The sequence below is a fragment of the Euprymna scolopes genome, chromosome 17, assembly GCF_053919585.1.
Source record: "Euprymna scolopes isolate OS-2025 chromosome 17, ASM5391958v1, whole genome shotgun sequence".
Lineage (NCBI taxonomy): Eukaryota > Metazoa > Mollusca > Cephalopoda > Sepiida > Sepiolidae > Euprymna > Euprymna scolopes.
The window spans coordinates 115,198,274-115,213,581 of record NC_136498.1 but is presented as its reverse complement, the minus strand read 5'-3'; the positions used below and the strand labels follow the sequence as shown (position 1 = coordinate 115,213,581).

General features: G+C 26.9%; 1 protein-coding gene across 3 annotated transcripts in view; it reads left to right on the top strand.

Moving 5' to 3' along the window:
- LOC145296908 (uncharacterized) overlaps nt 1-15,308 on the top strand; it is a 237,080-nt gene that overhangs the window by 214,616 nt on the left and 7,156 nt on the right. For all 3 annotated transcript variants that reach the window (XM_080143073.1, XM_080143072.1, XM_080143074.1), the window contains 2 exons: nt 5,327-5,563; nt 12,319-12,617. In XM_080143073.1, coding sequence (XP_079999199.1) covers nt 5,327-5,563; nt 12,319-12,617 — 536 coding nt within the window. The remainder of the gene's footprint in view (nt 1-5,326; nt 5,564-12,318; nt 12,618-15,308) is intronic.

The following is a 15,308-nucleotide window of genomic DNA, read 5'->3' as shown; positions in this document are numbered from 1 at the left end:
CTCTAGTTGTACTAACCTGCTGAAGTTTAAATGTAATATGAGCAGATATCTTGCTGTTCAACTCCCCACAGTCCCCTTTTAGACATGATCCCAAATAGTAAGCCGCTTATGTTTCAAATATCTGGGCGAAAGAGTAAAAAACGAAATTTTTTTAATTACATTCAATTGTGCAAATAAATTTCTTTGTTTCCTTGCAAACATCCTCACCATCAACTCCATAAGAAATGCATAATCATCATCTGGAAAGCCATTTGTGTAAATGCTTTGATTTTTTTTTTTTTTTTTTTTTTTTTTTTTTTGCTTTGGATTTAAAGCTTTTGATGCGTTTCATTAGCAAAGATCCACTACTTGACGGAAATTCACCTACCTCCTTTTTTGTTTTTTTGTTTCCCCCCCTTAAAAAGGCTTATTTCTGCCAATCTTGGTTTTTCTTTTTTTTTTTTTTTTTTTCTTTTTTCTTTGCTAACGAACCTGACTGTAATTTTGTTGTGATAAATGTAACATGGTTTTATGTTTAATGTTAAAAACAACTAAATAAATGCAACATGGTTTTATATTTAATGTTAACAACAACTAAATAAATAAATGTAACATGGTTTTATATTTAATGTTAAAAACAACTAAACTAAATAAATTTAACATGGTTTTATATTTAATGTTAAAAACAACTAAACTAAATAAATTTAACATGGTTTTATATTTAATGTTAAAAACAACTAAACTAAATAAATTTAACATGGTTTTATATTTAATATTAACAACAATTAAACTAAATAAATGTAACATGATTTTATATTTAATGTTAAAAATAACTAAACTAAATAAATGTAACATGGTTTTATATTAAATGTTAAAAACAACTAAACTAAATAAATGTAACATGGTTTTATGTTTAATGTTAAAAACAACTAAATAAATAAATGTAACATGGTTTTATATTTAATGTTAAAAACAACTAAACTAAATAAATGTAACATGGTTTTATATTTAATGTTAACAACAATTAAACTAAATAAATGTAACATGATTTTATATTTAATGTTAAAAACAACTAAACTAAATAAATGTAACATGGTTTTATATTAAATGTTAAAAACAACTAAACTAAATAAATGTAACATGGTTTTATATTTAATGTTAAAAACAACTAAATAAATAAATGTAACATGGTTTTATATTTAACGTTAAAAACAACTAAACTAAATAAATGTAACATGGTTTTATGTTTAATGTTAAAAACAACTAAACTAAATAAATGTAACATGGTTTTATATTTAACGTTAAAAACAACTAAACTAAATAAATGTAACATGGTTTTATGTTTAATGTTAAAAACAACTAAACTAAATAAATGTAACATGGTTTTATATTTAACGTTAAAAACAACTAAACTAAATAACATTAAACATAAAACCATGTTACATTTATTTAGTTTAGTTTGTTTTAACATTAAACATAAAACCATGTTAATATTTAGTTAGTTTAGTTTGTTTTAACATTAAATATAAAACCATGTTACATTTATTTAGTTTAGTTGTTGTTAACATTAAATATAAAACCATGTTACATTTATTTACTTGTTTTTAACATTAAATAGAAAACCATGTTACATTTATTTAGTTGAGTCGTTTTTAACATTAAACATAAAACCATGTTGCATTTATTTAGTTTAGTTGTTTTTAACATTAAATATAAAACCATGTTACATTTATTTAGTTTAATTGTTATTAACATTAAACATAAAACCATGTTGCATTTAACAACAATTAAACTAAATAAATGTAACATGGTTTTATATTTAATGTTAAAAACAACTAAACTAAATAAATGTAACATGGTTTTATATTTAATGTTAAAAACAACTAAACTAAATAAATGTAACATGGTTTTATATTTAATGTTAAAAACAACTAAACTAAATAAATGTAACATGGTTTTATATTTAACATTAAAAACAACTAAACTAAATAAATGTAACATGGTTTTATATTTAAAGTTAAAAACAACTAAACTAAATAAATGTAACATGGTTTTATGTTTAATGTTAAAAACAACTAAACTAAATAAATGTAACATGGTTTTATATTTAACGTTAAAAACAACTAAACTAAATAAATGTAACATGGTTTTATATTTAACGTTAAAAACAACTAAACTAAATAAATGTAACATGGTTTTATATTTAACGTTAAAAACAACTAAATAAATAAATGTAACATGGTTTTATATTTAACGTTAAAAACAACTAAACTAAATAACATTAAACATAAAACCATGTTACATTTATTTAGTTTAGTTTGTTTTAACATTAGACATAAAACCATGTTAATATTTAGTTAGTTTAGTTTGTTTTAACATTAAATATAAAATCATGTTACATTTATTTAGTTTAGTTGTTGTTAACATTAAATATAAAACCATGTTACATTTATTTACTTGTTTTTAACATTAAATAGAAAACCATGTTACATTTATTTAGTTGAGTTGTTTTTAACATTAAACATAAAACCATGTTGCATTTATTTAGTTTGGTTGTTTTTAACATTAAATATAAAACCATGTTACATTTATTTAGTTTAATTGTTATTAACATTAAACATAAAACCATGTTGCATTTAACAACAATTAAACTAAATAAATGTAACATGGTTTTATATTTAATGTTTAAAACAACTAAACTAAATAAATGTAACATGGTTTTATATTTAATGTTAAAACAAACTAAACTAACTAAATATTAACATGGTTTTATGTTTAATGTTATAACAAACTAAACTAACTAAATATTAACATGGTTTTATGTTTAATGTTAAAACAAACTAAACTAAATAAATGTAACATGGTTTTATGTTTAATGTTAAAACAAACTAAATATTAACATGGTTTTATATTTAATGTTAAAACAAACTAAACTAAATAAATGTAACATAGTTTAATGTTTAAAACAACTAAACTAAATAAGTGTAACATGGTTTTATATTTAATGTTAAAAACAACTAAACTAAATAAATGTAACATAGTTTTATATTTAATGTTAAAAACAACTAAACTAAATAAATGTAACATGGTTGTATGTTTAATGTTAAAAACAACTAAACTAAATAAATGTAACATGGTTTTATATTTAATGTTAAAAACAACTAAACTAAATAAATGTAACATGGTTTTATATTTAATGTTAAAAACAACTCAACTAAATAAATGTAACATGGTTTTATATTTAATGTTAAAAACAACTAAACTAAATAAATGTAACATGGTTTTATATTTAATGTTAAAAACAACTAAACTAAATAAATGTAACATGGTTTTATATTTAATGTTAAAAACAACTAAACTAAATAAATGTAACATGGTTTTATATTTAATGTTAAAAACAACTAAACTAAATAAATGTAACATGGTTTTATATTTAATGTTAAAAACAACTAAACTAAATAAATGTAACATAGTTTTATATTTAATGTTAAAAACAACTAAACTAAATAAATGTAACATGGTTTTATATTTAATGTTAAAAACAACTAAACTAAATAAATGTAACATGGTTTTATATTTAACGTTAAAAACAATTAAACTAAATAAATGTAACATGGTTTTATATTTAATGTTAAAAACAACTAAACTAAATAAATGTAACATGGTTTTATGTTTAATGTTAAAAACAACTCAACTAAATAAATGTAACATGGTTTTATATTTAATGTTAAAAACAACTAAACTAAATAAATGTAACATGGTTTTATATTTAATGTTAAAAACAACTAAACTAAATAAATGTAACATGGTTTTATATTTAATGTTAAAAACAACTAAACTAAATAAATGTAACATGGTTTTATATTTAATGTTAAAAACAACTAAACTAAATAAATGTAACATGGTTTTATGTTTAATGTTAAAACAAACTAAACTAACTAAATATTAACATGGTTTTATGTTTAATGTTAACAACAATTAAACTAAATAAATCGACTGTGTATGGTTATTGTTTTATTTTTAATTTTTAGATGGGGAGAGGGAGGACAACTAATATTGAATTTCCTCAGCTGTTTTTGAAACAGCCTTTGGTTGGAAGAAATGGTATCGAAAATCAAAGTATTGAATTTCAGTTAAAACCATGATATCTATTTGTCATGTCTAAATTAGTAACATAATTAAATCACGAGAAATGATAAAATAGAAAATTGCTTTTGAAATAAATTGCAAGTTATACGTAAATAATAGATTCCAAACTATGAGTTACTTACCTTGTTTAAGTTCCACTTCAAAATTATAATGGTGGATTGTTTGATCACAAAAGTAAATGTTTGATGTAATAATGTAGAAATATAATACGCACTTTGATATGACAATTAAGTAGATAACATTGCTCTTAAAATCCAAGTTTTCGATTTTCATTATTATTGCGAATAAGTACCAAAAATATTTTTAGAAAAGGGAATCCTCCTGTTTCCATATTATTAGAAAACTGCTTAATCAGCTCATGTATTTATTTTAAAATAAATTTTAGCATAGTTTATTAATTTACATGGCACAACAATAACAAATGAAAATTGGCTAGTCAGAATCAAAGTTTGATATGTCGGCTTAAATACTATTCAGGTCTAAGTGTGAAGATAACAATACAAGTCCTAAGTTTTGGGTGTTTTGTGTATTGATATCATATTTAAAATCCTTTTTTCTATTTATTTAAAAAGAAAATACAACTTCTTTTTAATAAGTGTAATTCTAAATATACACCAAATTTTATGTTGATGCTTGAACGTATAAACATTCGAATTTCCTCAGATGTTTTTGAAACAGCCTTTGTTTAAATAATTCGACTTTGCTTGTTTTATTTAAAAAAAAAAAAAAAAAAAAAAGTTAAAAATATATTTTTTCACTCAATAGTGAGCTTTGGAAGATTGTCAGTGAAAGAAATACAATCGTCAAAAGATAAGCGTTTCATTATTTCTAGTCACCACTTTGAAAAATCACTCGCAAATGCGACTGTTTCACTTGAAATGTAAAGCCCTGTTATGGTAAAAAAAAAAAATAATAATAATAAAAATCCATCTTTAAAAACAAAATCTAGCATATAGTTTGGAGGGGAGGCAAAGGAAGATCTCTTTGTGAAAAGTTAGCCTATTGGAAAAATAGTCTGAATTGCCATAATTTTTAATAATTTCTTTTTAAGTGCAAATTTATGTGCCCCTCCCCATAAAAAAAAAAAAAAAGAAATAAATTAACTACATTTTATTTATTTTTCAAGGAAAATGTAATTATATTATCTGTTGTACGTTATAAAAAATGTTTGGTTTTTTATTTTCTGTTGCTGTTGCAGGTATTGTTGACGTTTTGAACATGGACTGGTCACATGTGATGCAAGTCAATCGACCAAAGCATCCAGAGACCACTGGATCAGCTTTGCAGCGTTTCTGGCCCGGGCAGATATTCAGTAAGATTGGAGTGTCACGCCAGTTTGCAGGCAAAGAACTTTATCAGAAGTTGCAACAACTTTGCAACAAACAACTCCAAGGTGAACAACAACAGCAGCAGCAGCAACAACAACAACAAAAAGGTGTGCTTTTATTTTTTTATTTCCCTTCCTCTCTCTACTTCCTTTTCAAACATTGTTTACATGTATCTATGCATTTCAGTAATAGGATATGTCGGTCGATCAGTCAGTTATATGTAACTTTAAATTAGCAACATTTTTTTTTTTTTTTTTTTTTTTTTTTGCATTAATAATTGCAATTATAATAATTGAAGTCACCAATAATCAGATTGAATTTACTGTCCAGAGAGAGTAGTTGGCAGACCATTTGAACTGGACTGAAGGTTGCTTGTAGACAGATGTCGTTTTGTTATTTTCCAGCTGTATTATTTCCATACTATCAACCGACTTGTCTCTGCAATTTTTGACAACCGACTTGCCCCTGCATGTAAATGGTACTTCTATACAACAAACTAGCATGAAAAATGACAAAAGACCTGCCTAGAATTCTGGTCAGAGATGATGTTTTATTTGTTCCTTGAAGGCACAGGACATCAAACCTTGAGATTGGACAAGAAGTCAATTTTTTGCTGGTGACAGACCTTCAACATTGAAACTGATAGCTTTGAATAGTTGGGACATCTCTGGGGTCAAGGGTCTATCCTTTTACCACCATTGGAGTTTTTTTTTTTTTTTGCCAAGATGCACATAGTGCAGCAATCGGTCTCTCGAAAGATTAACGGGTATGTCACAGGAAGACTTTCTACACGTCACCACAGATTAGATGAACGTAAAAGTACAGAACTATAACGATATTTGTTTGCATTTACATTTTTATAAAAAAAATTTTGTTTTTCTACTTGTTGTTGTCAGTTTTGTCTTTATGAAAACACCAACTTATTTCTATTATTTTTATGCGTTTCATTATTTCTTATGCAAAAATTTATGGACAATTTCAAATCTTCATGTTTGTGAGAGAGACCCAGTTTTATTTGGAATTTGCACCAAAATGATAAATAGATTTCTGGTTTCCTTAGCACAAGCTTGGTAGAAAAAATCAGAAAAGAATTGAAAGCTTCAGGATTAAGCTTGCAAGATAACATCAGAGAGAAAATGCACAATCAACAATTTGACATCATCAGACCAGTGTCATCGTCAGTGAAAGTGACGTCATGCCCCTCCCCCCCCCCTCATTTCTTCCTTCATGTTATTAGGCTGAACAACGATGTCCACATCTGTATTCCGAGCAAGGTAGTGAAACCCTGGACCGACCAGGTAGCTACAGGAAGGCCTAACATGTGACAGCAAGATTCCATGTTCTGCTTTATCAGCCGAAAGACGCAAACCTATCCCTCAAAAAGTTTTATCGACCACACTTCCACTAACAGCTGGCCTCTCAACATCAGTGCAACTTCCGCGACTTCTTTGTGTGTAATATAGCAAAGCAAGATATTGACAGATCCAGCTGATATCTGAATGAAGTGCGAACAAAATTACAAGAGCTTATGGTCGCCAAATCAGGAGATAATGGTGAATGTCATTTTGAGGCTGCCATCAAAAAACCAAAGACAGGTTCGAGTGAAATTGGCAAAACTAGCCATAAAGTCAAATTAACACAAGTTTGATGAATTTAAAAAAATAAAAATTTACTGTTTTATTTAAAAAAAAATTTTTTTAGTAATTTTGTAAACAAATATCATCTGTAAACTGTAACTAAATAGTTTATTAGATATGTCCACCCTATAAAGAGCTCTGTCTGTGGTCTCGTCCTGAGATCACAATAGGGATGAATGTCTGGATTTATCAGACGCTTATTAAGACGATCCTTGTCTATGGCTACAAGATTTGGCTGATGAGAGCTACGGATCTTAGAAGGTTTGTAGTGTTTGACCTATACTACTTTCACCAAATTTATTAAGTCCACTTGCACCATATTGTTTCCAAGACATAAATCTGGGTGCAATGCAGGATCATCTCCCTTACCTAAGTGCTTTTAAAGAGGAGACTTTGTTGGTTTGGTCACACTGCACGCCACAACACAGGAAGAGTCCATTCACAAACCAATAGCTCTAGAATCAATCCAAGATTGGAGAAGATGCTCAGGAGGCCAGCTGAAGACATTTCAAACTTACCTCCGGTTCACAAATCTACTGTTTGCCACTAGTCTTGGGACTGGCTGCCCATAACTATCTTGGCTGCTGTGGAGAGTTATACGTGGTCTGCGTTCATCCGGAACACTGGCGGAGCTGGCTCAACCTATCATGGGTGTATGTCATCAAGGCTCTGTTCACTGGAAAATCTGTCAGTTCATTCAGTGGTCTGTTGTGTATTAAAGTTCAAATTTGCATTGTCATTTCTGAAGTGTACTGAAATAATAAGTATATGCTATGAAGGGCAATGAAGAGACTGCTTCGTTTTAATCTAAAAAAAGCAGATTTCCGATTAACTCATTAGAGCTTCCCATAGTTCTTTGCTTCTTGGTTAAAATTTAGTTGGTTTTTTTTTTTTTTTTATAAGAAAAAGCTGATGTTGCCAAATCACTAGAGCTTTACTTTTCTTTCTTTCTTTTTTTTTTAATCGCTTATTTGGCTGGATATTATTTCTTTCTTTTTTTTTTAATCGCTTATTTGACTGGATATTATTTCTTTCTTTTTTTTTTAATCGCTTATTTGACTGGATATTATTTCTTTCTTTTTTTTTTAATCGCTTATTTGGCTGGATATTATTTCTTTCTTTTTTTTTAATCGCTTATTTGACTGGATATTATTTCTTTCTTTTTTTTTAATCGCTTATTTGACTGGATATTATTTCTTTCTTTTTTTTTTAATCGCTTATTTGACTGGATATTATTTCTTTCTTTTTTTTTTAATCGCTTATTTGGCTGGATATTATTTCTTTCTTTTTTTTTTAATCGCTTATTTGACTGGATATTATTTCTTTCTTTTTTTTTTAATCGCTTATTTGACTGGATATTATTTCTTTCTTTTTTTTTTAATCGCTTATTTGGCTGGATATTATTTCTTTCTTTTTTTTTTAATCGCTTATTTGACTGGATATTATTTCTTTCTTTTTTTTTAATCGCTTATTTGACTGGATATTATTTCTTTCTTTTTTTTTTAATCGCTTATTTGACTGGATATTATTTCTTTCTTTTTTTTTTAATCGCTTATTTGGCTGGATATTATTTCTTTCTTTTTTTTTTAATCGCTTATTTGACTGGATATTATTTCTTTCTTTTTTTTTTAATCGCTTATTTGGCTGGATATTATTTCTTTCTTTTTTTTTTAATCGCTTATTTGACTGGATATTATTTCTTTCTTTTTTTTTTAATCGCTTATTTGACTGGATATTATTTCTTTCTTTTTTTTTTAATCGCTTATTTGGCTGGATATTATTTCTTTCTTTTTTTTTTAATCGCTTATTTGGCTGGATATTATTTCTTTCTTTTTTTTTTAATCGCTTATTTGACTGGATATTATTTCTTTCTTTTTTTTTTAATCGCTTATTTGACTGGATATTATTTCTTTCTTTTTTTTTTAATCGCTTATTTGACTGGATATTATTTCTTTCTGTTTTTTTTAATCGCTTATTTGGCTGGATATTATTTCTTTCTTTTTTTTTAATCGCTTATTTGACTGGATATTATTTCTTTCTTTTTTTTTTAATCGCTTATTTGGCTGGATATAATTTTTTTTTTTTTTTTAATCGCTTATTTGGCTGGATATTATTTCTTTCTTTTTTTTTTAATCGCTTATTTGGCTGGATATTATTTCTTTCTTTTTTTTTTAATCGCTTATTTGGCTGGATATTATTTCTTTCTTTTTTTTTTAATCGCTTATTTGGCTGGATATTATTTCTTTCTTTTTTTTTTAATCGCTTATTTGACTGGATATTATTTCTTTCTTTTTTTTTAATCGCTTATTTGGCTGGATATTATTTCTTTCTTTTTTTTTTAATCGCTTATTTGGCTGGATATTATTTCTTTCTTTTTTTTTTAATCGCTTATTTGGCTGGATATTATTTCTTTCTTTTTTTTTTAATCGCTTATTTGACTGGATATTATTTCTTTCTTTTTTTTTAATCGCTTATTTGGCTGGATATTATTTCTTTCTTTTTTTTTTAATCGCTTATTTGGCTGGATATTATTTCTTTCTTTTTTTTTTAATCGCTTATTTGGCTGGATATTATTTCTTTCTTTTTTTTTTAATCGCTTATTTGACTGGATATTATTTCTTTCTTTTTTTTTAATCGCTTATTTGGCTGGATATTATTTCTTTCTTTTTTTTTTAATCGCTTATTTGGCTGGATATTATTTCTTTCTTTTTTTTTTAATCGCTTATTTGACTGGATATTATTTCTTTCTTTTTTTTTTAATCGCTTATTTGACTGGATATTATTTCTTTCTTTTTTTTTTAATCGCTTATTTGGCTGGATATTATTTCTTTCTTTTTTTTTTTAATCGCTTATTTGGCTGGATATTATTTCTTTCTTTTTTTTTTAATCGCTTATTTGGCTGGATATTATTTCTTTCTTTTTTTTTTAATCGCTTATTTGACTGGATATTATTTCTTTCTTTTTTTTTTAATCGCTTATTTGACTGGATATTATTTCTTTCTTTTTTTTTTAATCGCTTATTTGACTGGATATTATTTCTTTCTTTTTTTTTTAATCGCTTATTTGACTGGATATTATTTCTTTCTTTTTTTTTTAATCGCTTATTTGGCTGGATATTATTTCTTTCTTTTTTTTTTAATCGCTTATTTGACTGGATATTATTTCTTTCTTTTTTTTTTAATCGCTTATTTGACTGGATATTATTTCTTTCTTTTTTTTTTAATCGCTTATTTGACTGGATATTATTTCTTTCTTTTTTTTTTAATTGCTTATTTGGCTGGATATTATTTTTGTTTGTTTTTTAATCGCTTATTTGGCTGGATATAATTTTTGTTTTTTTTTTAATCGCTTATTTGGCTGGATATAATTTTTGTTTTTTTTTTAATCGCTTATTTGGCTGGATATTATTTCTTTCTTTTTTTTTTAATCGCTTATTTGGCTGGATATTATTTTTGTTTTTTTTTTAATCGCTTATTTGGCTGGATATTATTTCTTTCTTTTTTTTTTAATCGCTTATTTGGCTGGATATTATTTCTTTCTTTTTTTTTTAATCGCTTATTTGACTGGATATTATTTCTTTCTTTTTTTTTTAATCGCTTATTTGACTGGATATTATTTCTTTCTTTTTTTTTAATCGCTTATTTGGCTGGATATTATTTCTTTCTTTTTTTTTTTAATCGCTTATTTGGCTGGATATTATTTTTGTTTTTTTTTTAATCGCTTATTTGACTGGATATTATTTCTTTCTTTTTTTTTTAATCGCTTATTTGGCTGGATATTATTTCTTTCTTTTTTTTTTAATCGTTTATTTGACTGGATATTATTTCTTTCTTTTTTTTTAATCGCTTATTTGACTGGATATTATTTTTGTTTTTTTTTTAATCGCTTATTTGGCTGGATATTATTTTTGTTTTTTTTTTAATCGCTTATTTGGCTGGATATAATTTTTGTTTTTTTTTAATCGCTTATTTGGCTGGATATAATTTTTGTTTTTTTTTTAATCGCTTATTTGGCTGGATATTATTTCTTTCTTTTTTTTTTAATCGCTTATTTGACTGGATATTATTTCTTTCTTTTTTTTTTAATCGCTTATTTGACTGGATATTATTTCTTTCTTTTTTTTTTAATCGCTTATTTGACTGGATATTATTTCTTTCTTTTTTTTTTAATCGCTTATTTGACTGGATATTATTTCTTTCTTTTTTTTTTAATCGCTTATTTGACTGGATATTATTTTTGTTTTTTTTTTAATCGCTTATTTGGCTGGATATTATTTTTGTTTTTTTTTTAATCGCTTATTTGGCTGGATATAATTTTTGTTTTTTTTTAATCGCTTATTTGGCTGGATATAATTTTTGTTTTTTTTTTAATCGCTTATTTGGCTGGATATTATTTCTTTCTTTTTTTTTTAATCGCTTATTTGACTGGATATTATTTCTTTCTTTTTTTTTTAATCGCTTATTTGACTGGATATTATTTCTTTCTTTTTTTTTTAATCGCTTATTTGACTGGATATTATTTCTTTCTTTTTTTTTTAATCGCTTATTTGACTGGATATTATTTCTTTCTTTTTTTTTTTAATCGCTTATTTGGCTGGATATTATTTTTGTTTTTTTTTTAATCGCTTATTTGGCTGGATATAATTTTTGTTTTTTTTTTAATCGCTTATTTGGCTGGATATAATTTTTGTTTTTTTTTAATCGCTTATTTGGCTGGATATTATTTCTTTCTTTTTTTTTTTAATCGCTTATTTGGCTGGATATTATTATTTTTTTTTTTTTTTCTCTCTTCCTCTTTCTTGCCTTATGTTCCTTTTTCCTCTAATGATAGTTCTCTCTGAAAACTGAAAATGTTAATTTTGCTGTAAAGGCTTGGATGTTTAAACAATTTATGATGAGGGTAGGAGAGTTAGATCATTTTTGTTTCTTCAAAGAATGACTTCCTGTCTCCTTCCCTCAAGATGCACACTCAATGTCTTTCTCACAAGTTGTTTATAGTTATTTATGCTGCCCTCCACACATGTTGGTACGGGGATGGGGGTATTCACTTCAATTTCAACTTTTCTTTGTCATTGACTACTCCTCTCCCTATTCATTATGTTTGAAAACTTTTAATTCAGTTCTCCCGCCCCCCCCATCCCTTCCTTCATGTAAATCTTTTATGTTCAGTTGTTTTCTGTTTTTATATCAATGTTTTCAATTTTCCTTGTTTCTTAAATTCTGCAGCTGCTGAAGTTGAAGAAGAAGGAGGAGGAACAAACAATGAAGGTGCAGAAGAAGCAGCAACAAAAACAACAACAACAACAGCATCATCAACAACAACAACAGCAGCAGCAACAACAGCGACCACAAGTGCATCATCGACGAACTTCCGATTCCAAAATCATATTGCCGCCCTTCATATGTCGATGGTAAAGAAGGTCAAAGAACGGGCCAACTTGCTGCACGATGTTGGACCTCACCGTAGGGCTTTGTGTGCTCGCAGAGATCTTGAAATAAGGCGTCAACTCTGTCAGGTAGACAAGGTGAGGAACCCGACTATTTGTTGCTGATATCAAGCCACAAAAGTCAGTGCACTCTTAAAAATGACACCTGCAAACGCATGCGTTAAATAATGACGACGTCTTTGTGTTTCATTTGGATTTATATGAATTACAAGTGTATATTCTCCGTTTTTAAATATGATGGGGGAGGGGCATATGTTTTGCTAGTGTTTGCACCAATATTCGTATAACCGGGCTCTATGAACATACAATTTTCTTGGTCTTCTGGCCAAGATCACAGTGTAGTATCTGTTCTGATGCTCCACTTCCCCTTTTCTGTCCTTGGTCAGTGTAGGAGAAATCCTTCATGATATAGGCAATTTTTATTTTTGTTCCTATCCAGAGTGCCCTTTCTTGGGGTGGATTTTACCCACATTAAAAACCAACCTTGTGTTTAACTTTACCCTCGTCGGGAGGCAAGTAAATAAGAACAAATTTTATCTTTAGTTGATCTTTGACAACTAAATATTTTAGTTTACTAGCCAAATAGAAAAGTTACTGGCCAAATAGAAAAGTTACTGGCCAAATAGAAAAGTTACTGGCCAAATAGAAAAGTTACTGGCCAAATAGAAAAGTTACTGGCCAAATAGAAAAGTTACTAGCCAAATAGAAAAGTTACTGGCCAAATAGAAAAGTTACTGGCCAAATAGAAAAGTTACTGGCCAAATAGAAAAGTTACTGGCCAAACTCCTATGATTTTGGAAATATGACATTTTCGTTTCATGACCAGTACATACATCATAATGATTTTTTTTCTTTTTTTTTTTTTTTTTTTTTTTTTTTGTAAATAAGTGTAAAATTTTAAATATGTACTGAATTTTATGCAATGTTATAAACATTCAAATTTCTTCCAATGTTTTTTTTAAACAGCCTTCATTAAAAAAAGTGTATTTAAACTTTTTATGTTTAAATAATTTGACTTTATTCGTTTTATTAAAAAAATAAAGATTGGAAAGACGTTTTTCATTCAGTAGTGAGCTTTGGAAGATTGTCAAAAAAAAAAAAAAAACAATCACCAAAAGATAAGTGCTTTATTATTTGGACAAAAATCACTCGCAAATGCAACTGGTTTACTCGCAATATAAAGCTCTATGAGGTAAAGGATCATCAGTGTTGTCTTATCTGACACTTATTAACCCTTATCCTTGAGTTGCTTCTGGGCCTTGATTAGTGGTTACTCTATAATAAAAAAAAATCTCAATTGATGAAGTTGGAAAAAAATGTTTCAAACTGAAAATTTAAAAAAAAAATAAATAAATAAATAAAAAAGAGGAGGAAACATATCGATATAGAGAGAAGGAGAAAAGAAAAAATGTCTCATTATAGAAATAGAGCGAAGGATTTCTTTCAAAATTCATTTAAGATGGAAGGTGGTGGCTGTTTGTTTTCTTCCTTGAAATGGTTTTGTCTGGCTCTTTACTCACTAACTTTTATGAGATTGGATGAAAATATATATATATATATATAAAGCTGAATGTCTGTGTGTATCTGGTCACGAATAGGCTCCTATATGGTTGACTATTATAGAAAACTGATCACATATAATGATAGATGTATCGAGACACAGGAATGGGTATGTTTGATCTGGCATAATGATGATTCATTAAAATTGTGGTGTCTGCGTACGCGCCTGGTCCACAAAGTATGGAAATAAAAAATTTAAAAATTAAAAAGAAAATGTTTACAAGTGTTTTTGATATAGATGTACATAATAATACTTTGATAAGTATGTTTTAACTTAAATAGGGATGGTATAATAAAATTGTAGGTCTGCGTTCGTGCCTGGCCTCCATAGAATGGAAATAGGCACAAACTTTAATAAAGACTTTTCATATCTATTTGTATAAGTATACTTTGATAATTATGTTTCAGTTTGAAGAAATGTTATAATAAAATTATGAGGTGTTCGTTCACGCCTGACCTCCATAGAATGTAAATATGTCACAAAGTTTAACAAGCTTTTTTAATATAGATCCACAGAATATTGTGATAAGTGTTTCAGTGTGAACAAGTATAGTATAATAAATTATGGGGTTTATCTATTTTACTTTAATGACCGTAAATATCTATGTAATATGTGCATATATTTTCAAAAACGGAAGAACACTTGTAAAAGTGATTTACAGATTTTAGTTTTACTGGAAGTTTAAAATCAGTAAATATTCATCAAATCACGCAAAATTACACTTGAAACAACAATAACAAATAAAAACAAGAAAAAAAATTGTTTTTGCCATCAGAGAAATAGGCACTTGTTCTGATTCTTTTTTATTCCTGATTTCAATTTATCATTCCAACAGTTTTATATATATATATATATATATATATATATATATAGCGTGTCCAGGGGTGATGAAAAAAATCCAATAAAGTGCTCGATCGTAGATGTGAGAGCTGAAGATACAATATTTATTATGACACTATATATACATATTTCAAGGTCGTACCATTGGTTTCGATACACCAAAAACAGTAATAATATACTGTGGAAAATCGGTATAATCTCTTCGGCGACAAAGAAAAATCTGGAACTAATGTAAAATGAACGAACATAGAAGAAACGCTAGACGAGCGTTTAAGACTCAGAATTTCATATTTAAAAAATATCGTTTTAAAAACGACGCTAATAGATTATGATTATAGAAGAAAGAAAGGAAGAAAGTGTGCGTGTGT